Source organism: Pseudophryne corroboree, chromosome 2 (assembly GCF_028390025.1).
Source record: "Pseudophryne corroboree isolate aPseCor3 chromosome 2, aPseCor3.hap2, whole genome shotgun sequence".
NCBI lineage: Eukaryota > Metazoa > Chordata > Amphibia > Anura > Myobatrachidae > Pseudophryne > Pseudophryne corroboree.
Window position 1 is genome coordinate 706094892 of NC_086445.1, and position 24898 is coordinate 706119789.

A 24898-nucleotide genomic window follows, 5' to 3' on the forward strand; every position below is an offset into this window, starting at 1 on the left:
TGAATGAGTGAAATGTGAAATAGGAACATAAGAGTGCAATGTGACAGATTTCCACAGGAACAACTGGGACCCACATGGGAAATGAGGACTCACGGGAAACCTAAAGGCACGCTGCTTATCTTTCCTACAGACTCACATGTTCATCACTCACCTGCGCAGTAGCAGCTTAGGGTGATTCTTGTTCTCTAAGTTCTTCTCAATCAGGTCGGAAAGCAGCTGTTTCAGGACATCTGTGGCATATTCCAGCTTCCCTTGCAGGGCTGTCATGATGAGTGAGGCCACGTTTCCTCTGTCACGCATGGAGAAACTACGTTGCATCTCCAGGGTGCGGATGAAAGTCAGCAGAAAAACCTTGTTGTTGATCAGCTGAGTAAAGAGTTTCAGTGCCTTTTCCACACTCAGCTGCCCATTGCCTTGCACCTAGTCAGGGAGAATATTAAAGGCATCTATGATTACTATTAACCATTGCTATGGTGTAATGTAAGTCAGTTGCGGTCACTGAAAAAAACAGACTTGGCTTGCCCTGGTGTCTGGGCTAAAAACGCTTGACTGGAAGAGATTACTACTTGCTGATGTGCCATTCAAGAGAACGTCATCATTATAATCCTTGCTTGCTTGCAAAAATGTTTACTTGGAATGATAATATTATTGCAATGTGGCTAAGAAGTGGCATTCTACAGTCACCATAATGCTGCCCTTTACAGCAGAAAGTCTATGGGCAGACCCATGACATTTTAGGCTGCCACTCTGCAATAAAGTGCCATTTATAAAACTGCTACTTGTACATTTTCTTCATGCATAATCCAAACTGTCTCCCTGCTGCCACCAGTCCTCCGCTCCCATGTGAATACCTGGCCCCCTCTTATCTGTGCCTCCCTTGAGATAGATTTAATATAAGGCCATTACCTTCCCTGGAATTCATTACCGACATCTTTGCACTGACTCCTAGCTCGGCTGCAGTCCATCACTGTGGGTCAATGACCCATAGCTGTTCAGAGACAGGGAGTTAACAGAAAACAGCCTGCACTGGTAGCCAGAAAGATTCTGGCTGAAATACGCTAACTCCTGTGCTGCCAGGCTGCTTAGTAACTAAGGCAGCTTACCTACCTTCCAACAGAGGAGCCGTGTATAGCCCAGCTGTAAGTAGTTTCAACCTTAAAATGGTCTATAAAAATATATTTCTTTTACCTCATCATATCTACATGCCTTATGTACATGTATATATGAAAGCAGTGAAAATACCGCTAGTCGGGATCCCACCAGTCACAATGGCGACGCTGGAATCCCAACAGGCAATGAAATGTCACCATAATCAGCAGACACATCCTTAATTCATTCATTTTACCTAATTAGGAGAGTTGCATTGTGTTAGCATATTTTATTTAAATGAAGAAAATGCTTTGCTAGGCATAATGTAGCTACTGTATTATACCCCAGACTGATACTTGAAAGGGATGGATTACCGAATCATATAACTCCATCAGCCAAGAGAAACTGAGGTAGAAATAGAGTCTGGGCAATATGCCAATAAATTATAGGATGTGGGCATCATGTGACCACCACACATCCTATAATATGCTAACTTCACAGACAAGGGTCACACACTGATAGATTTTCTCTAGGTCAGTGGTGTTATATTGACGCAACTGTCTGCAGGTCCAGCCCATTTAATAATTCTAGACAATATATTCCGTCTGAACTATATACTAATGGATATACAAATTACTACAGGTTGAGTATCCCATATCCAAATAGTCCGAAATGCGGAATATTACGAAATACGGAATTTTTTGAGTGAGAGTGAGATAGTGAAACCTTTGTTTTCTGATGGCCCAATGTACACAAACATTGTTTAATACACAAAGTAATTAAAAATATTGTATTAAATGACCTTCAGGCTATGTATATAAGGTGTATATGAAACATAAATGCATTCTGTGCTTAGACTTAGGTTCCATCGCCATGATATTTCATTATTTTATGCAAATATTCCAAAATACGGAAAAATCCGATATCCAAAATACTTCTGGTCCCAAGCATTTTGGATAAGGGATACTCAACCTGTATTAGCAATATTAGATTCCAATGTATTCACAGACCTCCTACCTGAAACAAAGGGGTTTGCATCTTATAGTAGTCAGTACTGACTATATACTGACCTCCAGTTCCCGAAGCACAGGGTGATCTTCTATCCCAGGAAAGAGCACCCGCATGGCATAGGTACGATAATCCAGATAAGGGATTCCTGAGCGATCCAAATCGCTAGTTAATTCATTGATATCAGTCTGCAGCTCTGCAAAAGCTAATAATGACGGAAAATAATTAATTCAGGGGGGGGGGGGGGGGGTTTGCACAAAATACATGCATTGAATGGTCTACAATAAAGGAAACAATGTATTGGAGCTGTAGACCAGCTAATAACATTAAATCAAGGTAATCAGCAGCCGTTTAAAATTACTTCACTATCTTATTATGTATTTGCAAAAACTGCTGTGCTGGGGCATGCTTGTACCTCCTGTATAGTCAGATGCTGGCAAAATTACAGAGCTCAGAATAGCCGTTATCTTGTTGTGACATTACTGGAAACAACAATGTGTATGAGTCAACTAATTTGCATTCTGTACATTACATTTTTGTTATCTAAGAGATATAAGCCAACTACCAATTCTGTGATGCAACAGACAGAAGCACAACCCTCATAAACATTGTTTTTTTAAAAATGTCAGTTATCACTAAAGCACAGATTAGGAAGCATACGAACAGTATAAACACATCAGCTAAATTAAATATATTATAGTAATATATTCGGGACAGAATTTTGGACATTTTGAATTAGATGTGGTTTATAATTTCCCTTTGCAGCATTCCTAAAAAGACGCTGATATACATGCAAATATGCTGAGAAGGTACGTCCTGGATGAGTGACAAGTGACACAGCTGTTAAGTATACCTATGAGGCAGCCAAGAGCAAAAATACTGCAAACATTCCTACACATTAAGCACACAGGGTGCACTGAAATGTAATTATAATGGAACTTTAAATCAGACTGCCATCTTTGTTTAACCCTTGCCCAAAATATATTGGTGAAAGGTCAGTTATTGTTCGCCTAGTTAAAGATACAGACAGCAGATGGCAGCTCTTTATCCACTTGCACTGTGTCCAGTAACAAGCTATACACATCCCAAACCAGGGACCAGCTGCTGAAACAAAAACCCTTTTACATGCTCGATTGTTGTTCGACTCTACAGAACATGTGCAAAAACAAAAGAAGACAAATTTAATACAGTGATCCAACCCGCAGGAACAAAATCAATAATGCATTAAACGTTGGAACGTAAACTCACTTTCCATACTAGAGGAAACATGAACCTATGACCCTTGTTGACACAGACGCTCCTGTTGTATTTTTTATTTCATTTTTAAGTGTTCACAATATCTAGAGAAGAACAAACTGCTGAGAAACATTGCAATAATTGAGTTTTACAGCAGATCAAGCCATTTTGCAGATGTCCTATGTGCTGGCAATCAGTACCATCTTAACAGCTTTGTAGGCTCTGTGCAAAGCAATGCACTGGGGCCCCAACCAACCCATTCACAGGAATAAAATGAAGAAATAAATCATAACTTACCCCACCTCCTGTCCTGTGCCATCTCTCCATTTGCTTCCATACAGTGAATGACTGTCAGCACTCTGATTGGTGGATAGTCTAGCCATTCACCAATCACCATGCTCATAGCCATTCACTCTCTGGTTGCAGTCTGGGAGGCAGGCAGAGACTGATGCACTCTGATTGGTGGATATCTCCAGCCATCCACCAATCAGCATGATGACAGCCAATCACTGTCCGGTTGCAGGCTATGAGGCAGCTAGGGCTTGCCGTGCATAATTCACAATCAGAGTGGCTGAGCAGCATTCTCTACCTGATTCCCAAGAACCTCCGGAGGCACCAGCCCTGCCCCTGCTTGAAGGCCCTTAAAATCGTGAAGCCCTGGGCAGCTGCCTAGTGTTCCCATACGTTAAGATGGCTCCGCTGGCAAAACAGTGCAAACCATTCTGGGCTGCCATTGAAACTTTACATTTTGCAGAATTTATGATTTATAGTCTATGAATAAAGCTAGGATGATGACCAAATTATTATGCTATGTGGTTGTAGAAAGACTGAGAACAATTCTTGAACAGTTAAGCATATGGTTCCCATCTCTAATGATATGACAAGGACTCACCCTCTTTGCACTCAAGGGCTACTCTAGATTCCAGGTTGTCCATCTGCATCTGCAGCCGCTTTAGGGTGAGGTCATTCTCTCTGGACTTGCGTTTATAAGCAATTAGCACAATAATGACAATGATAAGGAGGAGGCTTCCACCAGCAGCTATGCTGACAATGGCGGGTAGTGTCAAGAGACTGTCTGAAATCACGTTCACGGAACCAGGAGAGAAGACTATGCCTCCAACGTGGACCTAGCAGAAGACAGAGAATGTTCTGAGAGAAGTGGAATGGATAAATATTTATATTTTTATTTATTTAACCAAGCTGAGAAATTTAAAAATGGTTTAAAACATGGGTCTTCAACCTGTGGCCCTCCAGCTGCTGCAGAACTACACACTCCAGCATGCCCTCCCACAGTTTCGCTATTAAGGCACGCTAAAACGGAAGGTGGGCATGCTGGGATGTGTAGTTCTACAGCAGCTGGAGGGCCACAGGTTGAAGACCCATGGTTTAGAACATTTTCAACTGTGTCCAGGACCGCTATAATTTTCTGTATCTATGTAACTTTATTTCAAAGCCCAAGTGACTTACACCCAGAAATACATTGTCAGCGGGTTTGAGACTTGGAAGAAAATACTACAATACAAGCTAAACTAACACACAACCTGTGACGCAGCCAAACACTGCGAAATCTGTGGAGCTGTAATGCTCCTTTGTGTGAACTGTTTGCCAAGTGCATTTCAAGGTATGCACCCACTACATGGAACTGGAAACACCTCGTAAATAAATAGAACTTTGCTGCTAGTTTTGTTCTGACACAGTAAGGACAATAAAAATGACACAAACTGTAAATAAAATCATCCCTATATGAATTTCATCTTTTGAGTATTTCTCCTAAAGTGTTGCAGGGTGTACTGTAGCTTTAAAGTGTCTCTACAAATAAATTTTCCTGCAGAAATGCATACCATTATAAGCACAGGGACCAGACACGATCTCTAGCGGGTCAAGATACAGTACAAGTTCTTTTGGAGAAAGTAGAAAGATATGTAGTCCTATACACAGCAAGGAACACCAGTATAAATGCACCTCCACCCCTGTATTTTATTTAAATAAGTATGTTCCACAAAATGAAATTATAATTTCTGTACTTTAGTAAGGAACTAGGGGGGAGAAGTATGAAGCAGAGAAAAGAGTTGAGAAGAGAGCTAGCAACCAATCAACTTTTTTTTGAATAGAGTATTTATATTCAACAAGGATAACATCGTTACAGACATTTCAGTGTACACTGGGAACTTCAATTATTATTACACAATATGTTCACGCCCATATCCTTCTCAAACAATATATATACTGCATGATGAAACTGGTAATCGCAGGACCGTATGTTGTCATTCTGCATATACCAGGTTCTCTGAAGTCTGCAATCAAATGTCAAACACATACTAACATTTCTTGTTTTCTCCCCAAAATACTACAATAACCACCCCCCCACCCCCCAACTATAAGGCCTGATAAAGCCTACAAACCATAAACAGAGCAAATCAAAACAACTCCATCTAGCCTAGAGTCATACAGTTGTGCGAGGTGAGGTGCGTAATCCCTATAGTGTGTGATACGGGAGAGGAGCCTGGCTCGTCCCCCCGGAACCCAGGCAGCTGGGCTGTCGTAGAAGGCGTGCGGCATGTCAATTAATGAATTCTTTAAATTCTAAATTCTAAGGGCAGGGGAAGAATATGTAGAATTAATCCAATGGGACCATATCTTCTCATGTTTAGGAAGAGCATTATTTTTCATATAGATATATCGATCCTTCAGCACTGTGTCATTCACCAGGGCCTTTAAAGAACCAATCAACTTTGAAATAACATTTATCAAGAGTATTCTATAAAATGATAGGTAGCAGCTGATTGGTTACCATGGGCAGCCTCTCTCTCCCCTTTCTCTGTTTCTTACATCTCCCCCTAGGTATCTAAACTGCCTTTCGGAAGGAACACCATTGATCTGTCCAACTCTTTTATATGCATAAATTTGAATTCTCACAGGCATTGCCAACTTGTCTGCAAACCAGGCCATATGCTTCCTTCTAAACCTAGGAAAAGTACACTCCACTTTATACTTGCCCTTATTGTTTACACAAACCTGAGGCTGTAAACAAGGAAACCTATAAACATGGATTTATACACGAATGCCTGTTGTCTAATTAAAAATTTAAACATAAAAGATCATCCTTAATGTTTCATAACATGCTCAACTTGTGCAATGTGCACACATGTAACCCATAGCAACAAATCAGTGTCAGATGCTAGCTCTCATTTTCCGACATTGTGATTAAAATAAACAGGCATTTTCTCATTGGTGGCTTACAGAGCATTAAAGCTAATTGCTATTGTTATTAATTAGGCCTCAAACCCAGTAGATTTATATTATAACTAAAATATATTTTCAATAGTTGGCAACCTGAGCAGAGCATGTAAAAAGTAAATCTATATTACTTGAAAGAGAAAAAAAAACATATATACACTTATATATTCAGATGCCTAAGAATGAAGATGTAGCAGGGACAGACTTACAGTCACTTTGTGCTGTCCGGTCAGGTTAGGTGACTCACAAAGCAGCTGTGTCTCCGAGACGGTGACAGCGCATGGCGTTTCCCCAATCAGGACCGTGTAATTCAGCTTCACCCCACCTGGTGCAGGTGGACACAGATTTCTCCCCTGCACAGACAGTAATGGCACATTATACCAGGGGTATATGAGTAACTAAGTTCAAAATACTGTAAAATACAAGAATATTAGAAGCTACAGAGGAGTTCCAGGCCCATATAAAGCACAAAGCCTAAGGAAAAAAATATTTTAGTTAGATTATGAAACTCAAATGCGAATTGTACTTTTTTTCTATATTGCTTTTTTGGTACCAACTGCAAGTCCATTTTCATTTAATTTGCTTTGTCATGGGGCACCTTCAAAATAGGTCATGTGGCACAGGAAGTAGCATTATTACTAACCAAATGTAATAACCAAATACAAGTAGATTATATCTTGCAGTAGTGATATATCCTATCTATCTATCTATCTATCTATCTATCTATCTATCTATCTATCTATCTATCTATCTATCTATCTATCTATCTATCTATCTTAATCTATTGAGAAAGATTTCACCAACATGATTGGACACATATAGATCACATGACCATGTATTATTTCCCAATGACAGCACACCTCAGGCCTGATCTATTTCCAACTGTATGCTGAACCTTATCACATAGCCACAGATGTATCACTCCACAAGTATAAACAGTAACATTTCTCACAGACACTGCTCACAGGAGAGCAGCACATCACTGCCTCACTATTACAGATATTTCTGACAGAGATATTTCCCAAAATGTCACAAAACTCAATTGATTTCACATCAGACTTCATCAAACATCAATTGTACAATGATGATCTATTAAAAAAAATTGAACAGGACTTCCCTGAGCAGCCACTTCAGAATCGGCAAACATCTGTTTCACCCTACATTATTTCCACATAGAACTATTGTGCCACAACAGCGACCATTTTATAAGATAGATATACCACTTTTGGGTGTGTGACTGCACACTGATATATATGCACGCCAAAGCGTGCATATATCAGAGTGCGACGGCACACACATTACATACACATATATCTAGAGCTAACTAGCTATCTACCTATCTATCTATCTATCTATCTATCTATCTATCTATCTATCTATCTATCTATCTATGAGAGAGGAACCTGGTAGTGTACTGTACATGGCTTCCCATCAAAAAATCTCATATGTAACTGCTGTAACCATTAGCATTGGGCCAGATAACCTGTTACATAGAAATATAACCCCATTTATGAAATATGCAGTTTGCTTACTTTAACTTTACAGCAACATGCAGACCAGACAAACTGACATAGTTGCTATTAATGTCACATTTATAAACTATTTGTACTTTGTGTTCTGTGTACATCTGGAGGTCCTCTTACCTTCAATATTATTGGAGAACCAGGTTTCTGCTCGAGGATGCCCGTGGTGCTGAGGAGCTCGAAGGTTGGGTTGGGGTAATAGATGAACTTTGTGTTATTGAACATCAGTAGTGACTGCACATTATTGAAGATGAAGCCAAACTCATCTGGCCTCTCCACAGCATCCAGCCCAGGGCGATACTCTGGTGTAAGAGCTGGAGCCCAGCATGTCAGACACGTAGCATTAACAACCTTGCACACCTGATCAGAGGAAGACAGCAATACTGTCACGTAGTGAATGAAACAAGCTGTGCAGCTGTCTAACATAAGGATACCAATACTATCTATCTATCTATCTATCTATCTATCTATCTATCTATCTATCTATCTATCTAAATTTAAAGCTGCACATTGTGATTCTTTCAATTAACACTTGAATATCCTAACTGACCATCAAAGTGGAAATGTGGCTAGGCACCTTGACTTAATTTTACTAAAAAGCATGCTTTGTCCCCAAGCAACCACCATTTATGACCAGATGTCTGATACACAAACCCCTAATGTAGGGGTTTTAAGCCTTCCAGATGTTGTGGAACGAAACATCCCAGCATGCCCTGCCAGTTTTAGCAGTCCATAATAGCACAACTGTGATAGGGCATGCTGGGATGTGTAGTTCCACAGCAACTGAAGGGACACATGCTGTATACACATGTCCTGATGTCTGATTTGGCTTATTTGTTGATACTTTGCATTCATTGCTTGTTTTATTTTGGCTGAATATTCTGTATCAGCATGCATAACAAAATTTACTAGGGAAGGTTTCAATTTAAAGCATATTATTTCATTCCAGATCAATACTGTCTATTACCAGCAGGTGGTGCTACTTTATCTAGGTCTTACAGTACATAAGCAATGTAGCGTGCTACAAAAGAAAATAAATATGATTACAGAGGTCCTTTTTGTCCTCTTTCAGCTCTTAAATGACATTTTTATTATATTTTTATCTACACTTAAAATGGAAAACAAAACTCTTTTGCTAAAGGACATTGTTATCTTCCTACAAGTGACGTACATTCACAGATTCCTTCCCGTTGTACTTTACTCGGATTCTTGGTTCCTGTATGATGTCCAGGTTGGTGCCAGTGACAGTTAGTGATGTGTGACCGCTGTGAATGACAAAACCAGCAAATTTAGAAAAGTGCTGTTTCATGTGTTTACCTCAAGAAGCAAGCAATGAGAAGGAGACATCATCTCAGCCTAGTCAGAGCAAACTGCATTCTAATGTCCAACTTCAAGAAACATGTGCTATGAATGTCATTGCTAGCTTTAAGTTGCTTTAGTAAGGAGAATAAAGTCTGCTCCTATAAACGGGCGATATGAATGCATGACTGTGTACGCTAATGATGGCCACACACACATTACTGTTTCCGCCAGACTTGTTTCTACTGTAAAACAGATTCCTATGGGGCAAAGCCATAAAACAGCAGGCCTGCTATACTGGTCCACATTGAGAACTGGGTTATCAGCACTCCAAAAATCCATGTCTTTCCAATATGGCAACCTGTGTGTGGCAAAGAGCGATCCTGTCACTATATGCTATTTTCTTACCTGAGCATGCAGTGTGGATACAGATTTATTTGGTGACATTTGCAAGGGATATACAATCTTTGGGTCGTTCTTTCAATCCTGACCTTTTAATGCGATATCTTAAGAGTGTGCATGCACCTTCAATCATGTTTTATCAGATGAAAGAAGCTTGCATCCAAAGACCAGGTTTTATGTGCAGTTTAATTGTCATCAGATTTGAGGGTACAATATCGGACTAGAGTGAAGTGTGTAAGCGCGACCGACCATTCTGTCTGAGGCTTCTTCAGCAGCATCTCCGCCTAGGTGTCTTTTCAGCAGATATTTTAGATGGATGATTTTTATGGCCCAAAACATTAGAATGTAAAGGGGTCTGGAATGGGCACTTTAATCAGAACTTCCGAACGCAAGTAACATCGAAAGTAAAATCGCATCGAAAGTATGATTGTAAAAGTGTGTACAGTACCTAGCTTAAGGCAGATGAATATGTAACAAATTATATCCAATGTGATCACCATAGTATACTCAGTAAAGCCAATTTTGTTTTGAACAACCAATTTTTAAGAAACCTATAAGGAATTAATTAAATAATGTTAAATAAAACATATTTATCATAAATTAAATTAGCCAAGGTCTCTGTAACTAGAGCATAATGTAGTGTGCCAAGTAAAAATGGTCAGGCAGAAATGTATGAGAACATTATGTATACAGAGAGCACTGCATCTAACCTTCAGGACATGACAAACAGAAATGATTACATTACAAATCTATTGAATTGTACTTGTCTTTTGGAAGCTTGCAATTAAATGCAATAAGATAATAAACTGCACTACAATGAAAACAATGGAAGTAACATCAGGCAAGCTAAGGGCATACTTAAGGACAATATAATGGGATGCAGTCATGTTACCGGCTATTGGGATCCCGGCGTTCAGGATACAGACCCCGGAATCCCGACACCCTTCTGATAAACCGACAGTCGGATTCCAGACACTGGACCGGTTGTCCCACTCGCTTGGTGGTTCCGCGCCACCAATCGAGTGGGAAGCGGCACCAATCGAGTGGGAAGTGGGAGTGGCAAGCGCAGCGAGCAACCGGGCCTGATGCGTGGCAAGCACAACGAGCCTGTGAGGGGACTCGCTGTCGGGATGGTGACAGGCAGCATCCCATCTGCCAGGATATCGTATGTATCCCAATACAATATAGGACTCAGAATATGACATTGTCATTCACATTAAAAAAAAATCACAATTTCGTCATACATACTTATATTGATGGCCAGATTTGTTTCAACATAAGAATACTAGAAAATAAGGGCTCTGTTACATTGCATAACCCTATTATTACAAGATAACATGTCAATGGCAACATCCAATATATAACAATAGGCGTCCAGACCTATTCACATGTAGGACTTCATAAAAATCAATAGAATTACTGTGCAGAATAATGGCATTGTAGCTTCAGATCCATATTATCGCTGGTCCAAATCAATGGAAAGAACACTTAAGATCAATATAATTTTGACATGAGAATATATATTTACTGATATTTATTTGTACACTTTATGGAGCCATTATCTTGATTTACTCATACAGACACACAAAAGTGAAGGCACAATCAGATCGTATTAGCTTGAATAACATGTCCAGTTCACTTACATTCCATAAAGTAATATCATGCTTCTATAGGTTTTATGTTATAAGATGACCTCTGTTTCCCTTGCTGAAATCCATTTGATATGAGCTCAGAAAAAAATTATGTACTCTACCTGTCAAGATTTGTCACCTTCCATCGGAAGGATGAGCCATGATTATTGTGATAATGAAATTTTCTGACTGTGATACAATTGCATAAACATGATAAGTAGATACACCCATGCTTAGAAACAGTCTGATTTCAACATTTTTTTAATAAAATTCCGTGCTATGAAAACATGTTTATGAGCCATGCTTTATTGCTGCATAGTATTTTCTTATACACTAAGATGGTGGAAAATGTTTGTATGAAACTGTGCTGAAATAGTCTTTTCTGTATTCCTATTTATTTTAAAGACTAGGCTATTGAAAACTGTCTTTGTTTTTAACAGATATGTGCCTTATAAAGTCACATTTTGTATCTGAATATTTGCATGCTACCCACATTTACGTAGATATTAGTATGTTATTATCATTAATTATTTTTTATGACTATATCCATCAAAGCATATATTTATTAAAAAGATCGATTTGAAAACACAGTGATGCATCATTGCCTTGAACCTATTCAGAAGTAATCAGTGCAAATAGCAGAGTGACAACGTGGACTTACACTGGCAGAGTAACAATAGCGGAGTAACAATTGAAGAGTAACATTGGCAGAATAACATTTGCAGAGTTACAATAGCAGAGGAAACAACTCTACTCAAGACTCCTCGGTGATGATTATTAAAAACTCATGTACATTAATTTTTTAAACAATAGAAACAAGATAAAGGTAGTGGACAAAAAAAGATCATGTTGGAATCCAGTTTTAGTCCACCATGTGCCAATACAGCCTGCATGTGCCTTGACTTTGAGACTAACAGAGGGATGCTGCATCATTCTTCCACAAGAAAGTCAGTAAAGTGCAAGCTGATTGATGGTGGTGGGAAAACGCTGTCACAGGCCTAGTTCCAGAATATCTCATAAATGGATCAGGTTCAGATCTGGTGACAAGGAAGGACGTGGCATATGGAAAACATCATTCTTTTGCTGCTCATACCACTGGACAACCACAGAAACCTCCAGAACTGTAGAGTTCCTCATGCTGGCACAACAAGGGCTCTCATCTTTATCCATTGTTCATAAGCGGTTTATGTGATGAGCGGTTTATGACTAGAATATCTTCCTGTGTGCAGGTCTCTCCATGTCATGCTTGCACCAGAAGCTGAATATTTGTAGCTATTGATCTTTAGTTGCTCATCTGTTCTACTGTGAATTGTTATGAATACACGGATATGATGATCCTGGAATGAGGGTTCTTTTGCCCTTTGCTGATGAAGGTATCCATCAGAGTCCCATGCTGATATCACACTAGGTACTGTTGCTCCGGATACACTCACAAGTTAAGCTGTATTGGTCATGGAAGCTCCTGATAACAATCACCCACCTATCACAGACATTGAGATCTCCTCTGGCAGTCATGCTTCCTATAGTTACAAGCATTAAGGCAGTCCAAAATTTTCATACAAGACCCTTACCAATCTTGCATGTTATTAGTTATACACAAGAGCTTTCAATATGTGTGACCAATCATTTTCCCAGGAGATCACATGTTTCTTTTCCTCAAGCTATATATGCTAATTTCACTGATTGCCTATTGGAATCCAATACTTTTGATTTGTAGTGTTCCTTTAAACATGAATCCTTTTCTAGCATAAAAATGCATTACAGACTATTGTAGCCATGAAAATGATGATGAAAGGGGCTGTCAATGGAGTATGTGAAAATCTATACATTAACTACCTATTAAAACATAGAAGGAGGCACGTTATAATTTATGATATCATTTTTTGTTATGGCTTATCATTGAGAAGTCTCTGGGACCACACAAATACTGCCATGAACCTTCTAAAAGCTGTTGCTTGCATTGTAAAGGTCACAACATAATTGCAATTCCCCTGGGTTAAGGCTACAAGACGCCAGGGGAGAAACATCCCCTTTTCTCTTTCCTATTTACACATCCAGACATTGTAATGAGATTGTACATTAATGCGCAAAAGAAAATATCCTGCATAACTATGGAGCGGGATTATATATGATGACCATTCTCTAAGAGAATGAACTGTGCAGAGCCATGTGGCTTACTTCTATGTGCGACATCATGTATGCTAATTTATACTGCAGGGCATGTCCCTAGAGTAAACACATGAAGCAGTTTGCAGTATAACGCCATTTGTGACTATCACCAGTCTATATGTGTGGAACTGTATGTTCATTTACTACTGTAATGCCATTCTATAGTGACTTACTAAAGGATGACATTACTATATTTACTAGTGATTACTTGTATTTGTTTTACTTTGCTAATGTGTATGTATTAATATATGTATGTGACTCTTTTTTCTTTTTAAATTTCATTATTCACCAGAGCATAAATACAGACAAGATAGAGACAAAAATCATCAGTAAAGACATAAGCATACTGCGAGTAATAAACCGAGGAGGAGCAGCATAAATAATATGAAATAACAGGCATAGAATAAAATCACTACATATTACGCAATCTAGGCATGATCAGTAGGTCCCCTCTTCCCCGTGCATAACTTAGTTTGTGGAACAAAAAAAAAATCGGGGTATCTTGCAACAAAATGTGTGTCACATACCAAAACGTATAACAAAAGCAATAGTGTATTTAAGGTTTACGATCTAATGTAAGGGAGTCTATGAAGCCCTCCCACAACTGAAAAAATGGTGCCATCTTAGTGGGTCATTCAGACCCGATTGCACGCTAGCTTTTTTAGCAGCTGTGCGATCGGGTCTGAAATGCGCATGCGTATGCTTCGCAATGCGCAGGCACGCCAGGGATCGACGGATAGTGACGGATTTAAGGAAGAAAGCGATCGCACTGGCGATCGCAAGAAGATTGACAGGAAGAGGCCGTTTGTGGGTGTCAACTGACCGTTTCTAGGGAGTGTCCGGAATAACGCAGGCGTGCCCAGCCGTTTGGAGGGAGGATTCCTCACCTCAGCTCCGGGCCGGATCATCGCAGCGGCTGAGTAAGTCCTGAGCTGTGCAGAGACTGCACAAACTTTTGTTTGTGCATCTCTCTGCACAGCGATTACCCCCTCCCCCAGTAGGCGGCAACTACCTGATCGCAGCAGTGCAAAAAAAAACCCTGCGTGTGATCAGGTCTGAATCACCCCCATAGTCTCTTTATTTAGCGTGGTCTCCAGCCAGTCCATCTGAAAGGCATAAAATAACTTATTCCTAAACAGAGAAACTGTCAGAGGTTGTGCACTGATCCACATTTGTAAAATACACTTCTGATTCACCACCAAGATAATAAATAATAACTTTTTGCTTTCGCCTCGAACGGGAACATTTGAAGGCATAATACCTAGTATCACCCACTTTGCTGATAATGGAAGGTAGCTCACAAGATAAGTAGAAGCAAATCTTATGTATCTCTTTTTACATATAGGCCCTCATTCCGAGTTGTTCGCTCGGTAAAAATCTTCGCATCGCAGCGATTTTCCGCTTAATGCGCATGCGCAATGTCCGCACTGCGACTGCGCCAAGTAAATTTGCTATGCACTTAGTAATTTTACTCACGGCTTTTTCATCGGTCTGGCGATCGTAATGTGATTGAGAGGAAATGGGTGTTACTGGGCGGAAACAGGCCGTTTTATGGGCGTGTGGGAAAAAACGCTACCGTTTCCGGAAAAAACGCAGGAGTGGCCGGAGAAACGGAGGAGTGTCTGGGCGAACGCTGGGTGTGTTTGTGACGTCAAACCAGGAACGACAAGCACTGAACTGATCGCAGATGCCGAGTAAGTCTGAAGCTACTCAGAAACTGCTACGAGGTGTGTAATCGCAATATTGCGATTACTTCGTTCGCAATTTTAAGATGCTTAGATTCACTCCCAGTAGGCGGCGGCTTAGCGTGAGCAACTCTGCTAAAATCGCCTTGCGAGCGAACAACTCGGAATGACCTCCATAGGACTGTATCACACAACTAGTTAATTGCGTGTCCTTGAAGTTGTGCAGTTTCAGAGTTACTACAACATCGGTCAGTTGTCACTCTGGATGTTTTTATCAACCTCATAAAATTGTGCAAATTTGAGAATACAGAGTTCTATAATTGTCACTCTCTAAAAAAAACTAAAATCAATATTGGCGACTTAACCTGGCTTGTGGCGTGACGTATTGCAACATCCTGAATTAATAATTGTGTCTGCCTGCAGAGATGAAGAAGTGCAGCAATTTCTTTCATCTGTTAATAGCTAACATCTTTGCTTTATTATTGCACTTACAGTGACATTTGTTTTCAGTCCAAACAGTTTGGGATGCTTTATTTGTTTAGCACCTACTTAGCTTCTTGGTTTTGTAAAAGAAACTAATTACAAATAAATAACAATTGTGAGACTAGTGGTGTACCTCAAATACTCAAAGTTAACTCTTTTATCACAGAAAATGCCATGCTTTTAGCGACAGGTAATGCTTATTAGCTACGTGGAAAAAAAAGCATTTCATCTTTCATGAACTGCTACATTGATTCTCATGTCAGCTGACCGCTCCGCACATAGGAGAGCACCAATGCTCATATACAAAAGCTGCTGCAACTCGTCTTGTCAGAGAGTAAACTCATGGGAGATAGAGATAGAGATGGATGGAATACTTTCGGGGATGACAATCCACTTTATCCTCCATACTACTGACACCTACGCCGTATTTAAACACCTTACAGTATCCTACCTGGCAATGCTCCATTCAGGTTCGATGCGCAGCACCTTTGGGTCATCGATGTACTCAAACTGCAAGCTGCTTTCTAGCTGGGCTCTGTCCACACTGACAAATACATGGACTGGACCCAGACCGTGCGTTGAAGGAGCTGACACACAAACTATTTCATTAAGAGACCTCCTGCAACAAAAACACAGTGACAATTTTAAATTTCTCATTCAATAATTCCTCTTTTTTGTCACACTTAAATATTTTTTCTTCTTCCCTAGGTTCCCATACTACCCTGAGCATTTGGTCTGTGTTGTGTTGACTTCCTGGTTAATGCAGCTTAACCAGCACTGCAGATAGAGTTCTTGGAGATGTATAGAGAAGGGTGTGGATCATTGTGTCGACCAGAAATAGGTTGACAGTCAATAAGTTTGCTAGGGCTAACTCTCTGGGGGTTAGGACTAACCCTCCACCCATATATAGCTTGATTACCTATGATTAGAATTAGGGCACACACCAGGCTCCTTTCCCTGTGGCCATGATACACGGTGCAGCTGATAGAGTTCACTGAACCCTAGGAGGAAAGTGATGTCAGTATGCATCATTGCTTAAAGTAGGGTGGTACGGAGTACCGTTAAGATATATGGTGGTGGTACTCAGTACCACCAACCCACCACTGGGGCATCATATATAAGGGGCATTTTTGTGTGTGGGACATAAAATGGAGTCAGTTGCATAACTGTGTGTGGCATAATATGCAATAGTCATTACGGTGTGTGGTATAATATGTAAGGCATTACAGTGTGTGGCATAATGTGTAATGGGCATTACGGTGTGTGGCATAATGTGTAATGGGTGTTATGGTGTGTGGCATAATGTGTAATGGGCATTACGGTGTGTGGCATAATGTATAATGGGCATTACGGTGTGTGGCATAATTATTATTATTACATTTTATTTATGAGGCGCCACAAGTGTTTTGCAGTGCCGTACAAAGGACAGTACAGGGAGACAAAACTTAGCATTACAGTAAATAAATAACAAAAATAGAGTACAGGTAACACAGAGCACCACAATTCTCAAAACATAATACAGCTAAGATGTAAGTAGCGAGGGAGTAACCATCGTACTACTTGGGGCTGGTGGCCATAGATGGAGATGAGCCTTGACCAGCAGGAGAAAAGGCGGGTAAAGATGGTCGCCTGGTTGGAGAGAGCTGCGAGTGAAATGTGTCAAGAAGAGGGCTTTGACAACAAGAGGAAATAGGGCCCTGCTCTGAAGAGCTAACAATCTAGTGGGAAGGGGCGAAAGACCGATGACATGAGGTGCAAGCAAGCGAGAGGTAGCCGGATGGCAGTATGTAAGCAAAGCCGAGATGTTTAAGGCATGAGACAGGGGGAAGGAGGAGCAGCCTCAGGACTAGGTTATGCATCGGGAGGGTATGCTTTGATGAATAGGTGGGTTTTTAGTGCTTGTTTGAAGCTTTGCAAGGTTGGTGAGAGTCTAATGGAGAGGGGGAGAGAATTCCACTGAAGGAGTGCAGCACGGGCATAGTCTTGAACTCGAGCATGGGAAGCAGTGACCAGGGCAGTGGAGAGGCGACGGTCATTGGCCGACCGTAGTGGGCGGGAGGGAGTATGAAGGGAGAGGAGGTTGGAGATGTAGGGAGCAATGGAATTAGAGATGGCCTTGTATGTGAGGGTGAGGAGTTTGAAGAGGATTCTGTAGGGGAATGGGTGCCAGTGTAGATTTTGTCGAAGGGGAGTGTTAGATGTGGAGCGGCGGGAGAGGAAGATAAGCCTAGCTGTGGAGTTCAGGACAGATTGGAGGGGTGCAAGAAGGGAGCAAGCCAGGCGAGTGAGAACATTGCAGTAGTCGAGTCGTGAGATGATCAGTGAGTGGATGATAAGTTTAGTTGCACTCTGGGAGAGAAATGGCCTGATGCAAGCAATGTTGCATAGCTGGAACTGACAGGATTGTGCCAGAGCTTGGATGTGGGGTGCAAAGGAGAGGGAGGAGTCAAGAGTGAAGCCCAAGCAGCGGAATTGGGGAACGGGGGAGATGATGGTGTTGTCAACTGTGATAGAGATATTGGTAGGGGGTGTTGCTCTGGGTGGGGGAAAGATGATGAGTTCAGTTTTGTCCATGTTGAGCTTCAGAGAGCGCTCAGACATCCAGGAGGAGATTGCGGAGAGGCAGCTGGAAACCTGAGAGAGGACAGAGGAGGACAGATCAAGAGAGGAGAGGTAGAGTTGAGTGTCATCAGCATAGAGGTGGTATTGAAGGCCAAAGGAGTTAATGAGCGTACCCAGGGAAGAAGTGTACAGGGAGAACAGAAAGGGGCCTAGGACAGAACCCTGAGGGATACCAACAGCAAGGATTGAAGGGTGTGAGGTGGTGATGGAGGCAGACACAGAGAAGGAGCGGTTGGTGAGGTAAGAGGAAAACCAGTCAAGGACAGTGCTAGAGAGGCCAATGTTTTGGAGTGTGTGGAGGAGGAGAGGATGATCCACGGTGTCAAAGGCAGCAGAGAGGACCAGAAGGATGAGCAGAGAGAAGTGGCCCCTGCATTTGTCCGGAAGCAGAATAGGTGAGACCAGAGCATGTTTGAATGGTGAGGGGAAGATGCCGGTAGAGAGTGATAGGTTAAAGAGGTGAGCAAGGTGGGAGCAAGCAGTGGGGGAGAGGGAGCGGAGAAGATGGGAGGGAAGGGGGTCCAGGGGCAGGTGGAAGGGGGGGATAAGATGAGGGAATAGACTTACTTGTGGGACGGAAGGAGGACAGGGTGGGATAGATGGAGGGGAGGGATAATGGGGGCGGGGGGTCAACAGAGGGGTGACGGGAGGAGATGTCATATCGGATATCATCAATTTTGGAGATGAAGAAGGAGGCAAAGTCATTGGCAGTGAGGGAGGATGAGAGGAGGAGGGGAGGAGGAGGGGGCAAAGGAGAGTGTTGAAAGTTTCGAAGAGACGGCGTAGACTGGATGAATGAGAAGAGATGAGTACTTGGAAAAACAATTGCTTGGTGAGGGAAAGAGCTGTAGGCGGAGAGAATAAACTTGAAATGGAGAAAGTCCGCCAGAGAGTGAGATTTCCTCCAGGAGCGTTCTGCAGAGCGTGAAAATTTTTGTAAGAAACGGGTTCGTTTGGTGTGCCAGGGTTGGGGTTGGAGCGGCGGAGGGGGATAGAGGAGAGGGGGCCACAGAGTCGAGGGCAGCTGTTAGGGAAGAGTTATAGATGGAGGCTGCCTGGTTGGGACAAGTCATAGTGGAAAGAGGAGAGAAGTCTCAAGGGAGGGTAGAATAGCGGGGTCAAGAGACCCGAGATTGCATCTGGTGATGGTGGGCTGGGCGTGGAGAGAAGAAGGGAGGATGAGAGGGTGAAAGAAAGCAGATGGTGGTCAGAGAGAGGGAAGGAAGAGTTTGAGAAATCAGTGAGATCACATCGGTGGGTGAAGACAAGGTCGAGGGAGTGGCCGAGATTGTGAGTAGGGGTGGAGGTCCATTGAGAAAGTCCAAAGGAGGTGTAAAGTGCGAGAAGATTAGTAGAAGCAGCATTAGTGATGTCAATAGGGATGTTAAAGTTACCGAGAATGATAGAGGGGAGGTCGGAGGAGACAAAGTGTGGAAGCCAGGCAGAAAAGTTGTCAAGTAAAAGGTGAACAGTGGCCAGGGGGGCGGTATATCACTGCCACAAGCAGGTGAATGGGGTAGAAGAGATGGATAGTGTGGACCTCAAAGGTGGAGAAGGTGAGGAAGGGCTCAGGTGGGATGACACGAAAGGTGCAGTTAGGGGAGAGAAGGATGCCCATGCCTCCACCCTGGCAGTCATCAGGTTTGACCGTGCAGGGGAGGTGGAGTCAGAGGAGGAGAGCCAGGTTTCAGTGATGGCAAGAAGGTTAAAAGAGTGGGAGGTGAAGAGGTCATGTATAGTTGGCAGCTTGATCTAGCATTCCAGAGTGCACAGGAAAAAGGAAGGGAGGGGACAGGGGAGATGGAGATCAGGTTGGCTGGGTTCTGAATGCATGTGGGTGGTCTTGAAATTGGAGCAGGGTGAGACCTAGCAGTGAGGATTGGTATGGGATAGGATCGAGGAGCCATAATTCCACTATAGTAGCGTTGTTCTGAGGAATCATATAGAATGGGATGGGTGTAATATAGAATGAACAATGAGAAGGGGGGTGTAATAAAAGCAGAGACAGAGCAAACAGGATTTTTTGGGAAGTAATGGAAGGAATGGAAAGACTGAAATGGTTATACAGTGGATGGCCCTATTGTCATGTAGCCACTCCCCTAGTTTTGTGTGACCACGCCCCCTCCTGACACGTGACCACGCACATTTTTACTATCAGTACCACTAAGACAAAATTTCTACTTGCACTACTGGTATGCATCAACATTCAAAGTGGAAGCTAGCTATTTTGCTGCACTGTACACACTGGGGGACATGTATTATAGGGGCACATATATGCCTCCTGATTTGCCTCTTTACCGAGGCGAAGCAGGAAGGTACACCGGCGAGATGTATAAACATCTCGTCTGAGGGAGCAGGGGAGTGAAAACTTCTCCCCTCCAGCGATCCCCACCAGAGCACCCAGCGCATCAGCTTAGTGCTGATGCGCTGTCTCTTCCCCCTGCCGGCTCCAGCGGGCATGTGCGAGATCTCACTATTATCACGAGATCTCCTGCATAGCCCGGAACCGGCAACCTCTGCAGTCAGGGACAGAGCTGCCCCTGCTGTAGTGAATGGGCAAGCTTGTAGATGGTTTTATAGCAAGATGAATATAAATTATAAATGTGGTTTTGACAATTACGTTGTCGATTCAAAGTTCAAGATTGGACACAAGTCTGACGTAATTACATTTGCATCTCATGCACGGACCTAAAAGCATGTATTTGCACAGTTGCAGAGTGGTGCACACCAAAGCAATCACACTGCCCCTGTGTATCCACTTGGCTTCATATCTGTCATCATTATTAGTGCACAGTCTCATTATATATCCCTGCTGTAAGAGACACATCTGAAATCAGATGGATCTCTGACTACACAAAACTCATGATAGCCAGCGATTTCATTGGCAGACCAGAGACAAGCCTATGTGTGAGTGCCCTGTTACCATCCAGTTACACCGTTTCAGCAGGAAAATGAAGTGTTGCGAGTGAGATGCGTATGCCTCTGAATTGCCTGTAGATGTATATACTAGGCCATAGGTTCTCAAACTTGGTCCTCAGGACCCCACACAGTGCATGTTTTGCAGGTAACCCAGCAGGTGCACAGATGTATTAATTATTCACTGACACATTTTAAAAGGTCTACAGGTGGAGCTAATTATTTCACTTGTGATTCTGTGAGGAGACCTGGAAAACATGCACTGTGTGGGGTCCTGAGGACTGAGTTTGAGAACCTGTGTACTAGGCTAAGGAGTATGTGCAGTGCTAAAAGCCACAATGGGGGTCATTCCTAGTTGATTGCTAGCTGATGTGGTTTGCAGCGCAGCGATCAGGCTAAAAATCGGCATTTCTGCACCGCAATGTGCACGCGTGACGTACGGGTACAAAGGCCTTTGTGGTTTTGCACAGGTTCTTGCGACGTTTTCATTCTCACTGGCGGCTGCAAGAAGATTGACAGGAAAGGGGCATTTCTGGGTGTCAACTGACCGTTTTCAGGGAGTGCTTAGAAAAACGCAGGCGTGCCAGGGAAAACTCAGGCGTGGCTGGGCGAACGCTGGGCAGGTCTGTGACATCAAATGCCAACCCTCCAACGTTACAATCAACGCACATGAAGAGTAAGTACAGGGCTGGTCTTGTTTTGCACAAAATGTTTTTGCAGGCGCACTGCTGCACAGGCGTTCTCACTTCTGCAAAGCAAAAATACACTCCCCGGTGGGCGGCGACAATGCGTTTGCACGGCTGCTAAAAACTGCTAGCGAGCGACCAACTCGGAATGACCCCCATATCCGTCTGCAAATCAGTGTTGTGTGCAGTGGTGCATCAGCTCCTGTAAGAGTGTGCTTCTATTACATGAATGATATGTGTAATCACAGAGCCAGTTTGACAGTTCTGATTACAGAAGTTAATAAAGTGACATTCCTCCCATGATAATCCTATATTTGGTACTGGCTCTCTCGTATTGCCATTAACGTTCCTAGTTCTTCTAGAAATTATAAGCAATATTGTTAAAATGCATCATTTTAAGATACTGCCTTTGAATCCACCCACTATACCAAGCAGACTTTTCACTCATTTCACATTCTTGCTTAACCTGCTTCTACTCTTCCCCATTGTTGTCTACTGTGTGGGTGTCACATTGGAACACATTACAGAAAAGATAAAAGGATCCGAGAGTGACCTTACAGCCGCAGTGATGGGAGCAGTGTGTTTGGGGCAGTATTTAATGAACTCCGACAGATTGTGAGGACCAAGCACCTGCTCACCAAGCAATAAAATAAACGTTACAGTGTAGAAAGGAGAGAGAGGCTGAATCACAATTACGTGTTTTATATAGTGCGCTGCCTCAGTACTTAATATAGTGCAGGTCCCAGAAAAATGTCTAGAGTTACACTTTCCTGCCTCAGATATTTCCAATGATTTTTTTACTCAACAATTACCCTTCCTACAGAATCCTGAGAATTGATATGTCATTAAGAAGTCTTTGTTTGAAAAATATAGGGAAACGTTGAGCACGCTTCTAAAACTGGTTCTGATTGCTGTAAATGCCAAAACAATAGGTTGTGACCTTATAATACAGATGTAGTGAAATGCACAAATGGAATTGTGTACTTTAAATGTGATCTGGTAACTATTGTTCTTTCATGAAAGGCAGACACCATCTTATTAAACAGATACAGTGTTCCCCAAATGCATTTATTTTACAATAAATACCATTCTCAGAAAATAATTAAACTACTCAACAGTATCAAACAATAAAAGGAACATGACACAATAATAAAGTAATAGATCTTTCTAATGGGCTTATAAAGTGTGCATACTACATTAAAAATGCTACATAGCATCCAGGAACTCATATACATGTGGATGAACAATAATAGCCTCTGCATCATTGTACTATCTTCAGAAGAGGCTGCGTTCTTTCTATGTTATATTTTAATGCTTTAATATTAAAGGCTGTTGCATTCCCTTTTGCATAATAAGATCTGCTCTGTGTCTTTATTGTTAGTCTTTATATGAATTGCGCTCATACATAGTCCAAGTAAAATGGTGCCATGTGAACAATTCCATTAGACCTTTTTAAGAAATGATTAAATAAAAAACAATGAGGCTAATCGGAATGGGCTGACACTTTCTTGCTACTTCATATCAACTGACAGCTAGAGATTTAGCGTAGGAAGGTCACGGGATATCTTCTCAAGCTTTTCCGCTGTTGACTGCGAGACCACACAGCTACCTGACCTTAGAAAAATGCTTTAATGTGGGTGTTTCTGATACTGTAGAACACCAAGGTTGATGGACACAAGTGCAGAGACATTTCCCAATGACACCACTGAACTGTAATTACATGGATATTCCGTATGGGCGAGGTGAAATGCAAGCGTGATTACACAATGGCTCATTTGCCATGTAACAGCTGTAGGAATAGCCTCCCAGCAGACACAGCAAGACTACACTAAGGTAATTCTGACAAATTCTTTAAAAGACGCCAGGATTTTATAAAATACTGGGGGAGATTTACCAAAAAACACAGCCTGTAAAATGATAGCAGCTGATTGGTTGGTACTTTATCTATCTCCAAGCTTTGATAAATCTCTCCTACAGTATGGATAATAAACCAATTGGCTATATTTTATGGAAAGTAATCTCCCTTTCCATTTTTATATATTGTATATCCCTCCAACCTGCCTCCTTTTCCTTTTTTACATATAGCAATTTCTATCTTATCTGTCATTTATTGTTAATGTACCTGGATTGTTTCTTTCTATAATATGCTTCTTTTATTTCCCATTTTTATGTGAGTTTTGCCACTTGCAGACAGTACACACCTACTGATATATATACAGTGCTTAAAGTGGGCCGGAACGGGGCGGAACTGCGTTCCGTCACTTCAAATTGAAGGCGGAACCAGTTCCGCCTCCGTCCGACCACTAGCGTCTGATCAGTGCACTTGGTAGCTTGCAGCACCCGCCAGCCAATCCTGGCTCATGGGCGGACCGGCTGCCAATAAAAAGAAAGCAAGGCTTTTTTTTTTCCAACTGGGTAAGCCTGTGAGCCAATCATGGCTCGCGCACCGCCAGCCAATGAGAAGCTGCTTAGTGGCATCTTCTCATTGGCTGGCGGTCCGCCAGCCGTGATTGGTGCACAATCGGCGCCATAATCAGATTCAAAGAGCGGCCTCTTCTTTTGATCAGCAGCAGGTCCGCAGGAATGGCTGACGGCTGCTGACAACGTCAAAGTTAAACCTCACTACAGCTGGGACCCACTGATGCACCCTGCTACTCCTCCGTCCCACTGACAGAGGTGTGCTCCCTCCTCTCTCCCGCATCTAGCAGTGTGCAGTCCCCGGATAGCCGCCTCCCTCCAGTGCAGTGCCTCCGGCTGTCCCAATCCCTATGATGCCGGTGGACAGCACATTTCACAGTTCAAGCTTGAGGCTTCTCTCACAAACAAGCAAATAAATAAACAATAATCATTGCACTGCCAGGCAGACCCATCGCAGTGCACTGATTATTGTTTATTTATTTGTTAGAGAAGCC

General features: G+C 42.2%; 1 protein-coding gene across 1 annotated transcript in view; it reads right to left on the reverse strand.

Moving 5' to 3' along the window:
- Nucleotides 1-24898, reverse strand: part of PLXNA2 (plexin A2) — a 398232-nt gene that overhangs the window by 39057 nt on the left and 334277 nt on the right. The window contains exons 16-22 of the mRNA XM_063955325.1: nt 16214-16381; nt 9265-9358; nt 8214-8453; nt 6780-6923; nt 4226-4460; nt 2160-2302; nt 152-420 (exon numbers count right to left, since the gene is read on the reverse strand). Coding sequence (XP_063811395.1) covers nt 152-420; nt 2160-2302; nt 4226-4460; nt 6780-6923; nt 8214-8453; nt 9265-9358; nt 16214-16381 — 1293 coding nt within the window. The remainder of the gene's footprint in view (nt 1-151; nt 421-2159; nt 2303-4225; nt 4461-6779; nt 6924-8213; nt 8454-9264; nt 9359-16213; nt 16382-24898) is intronic.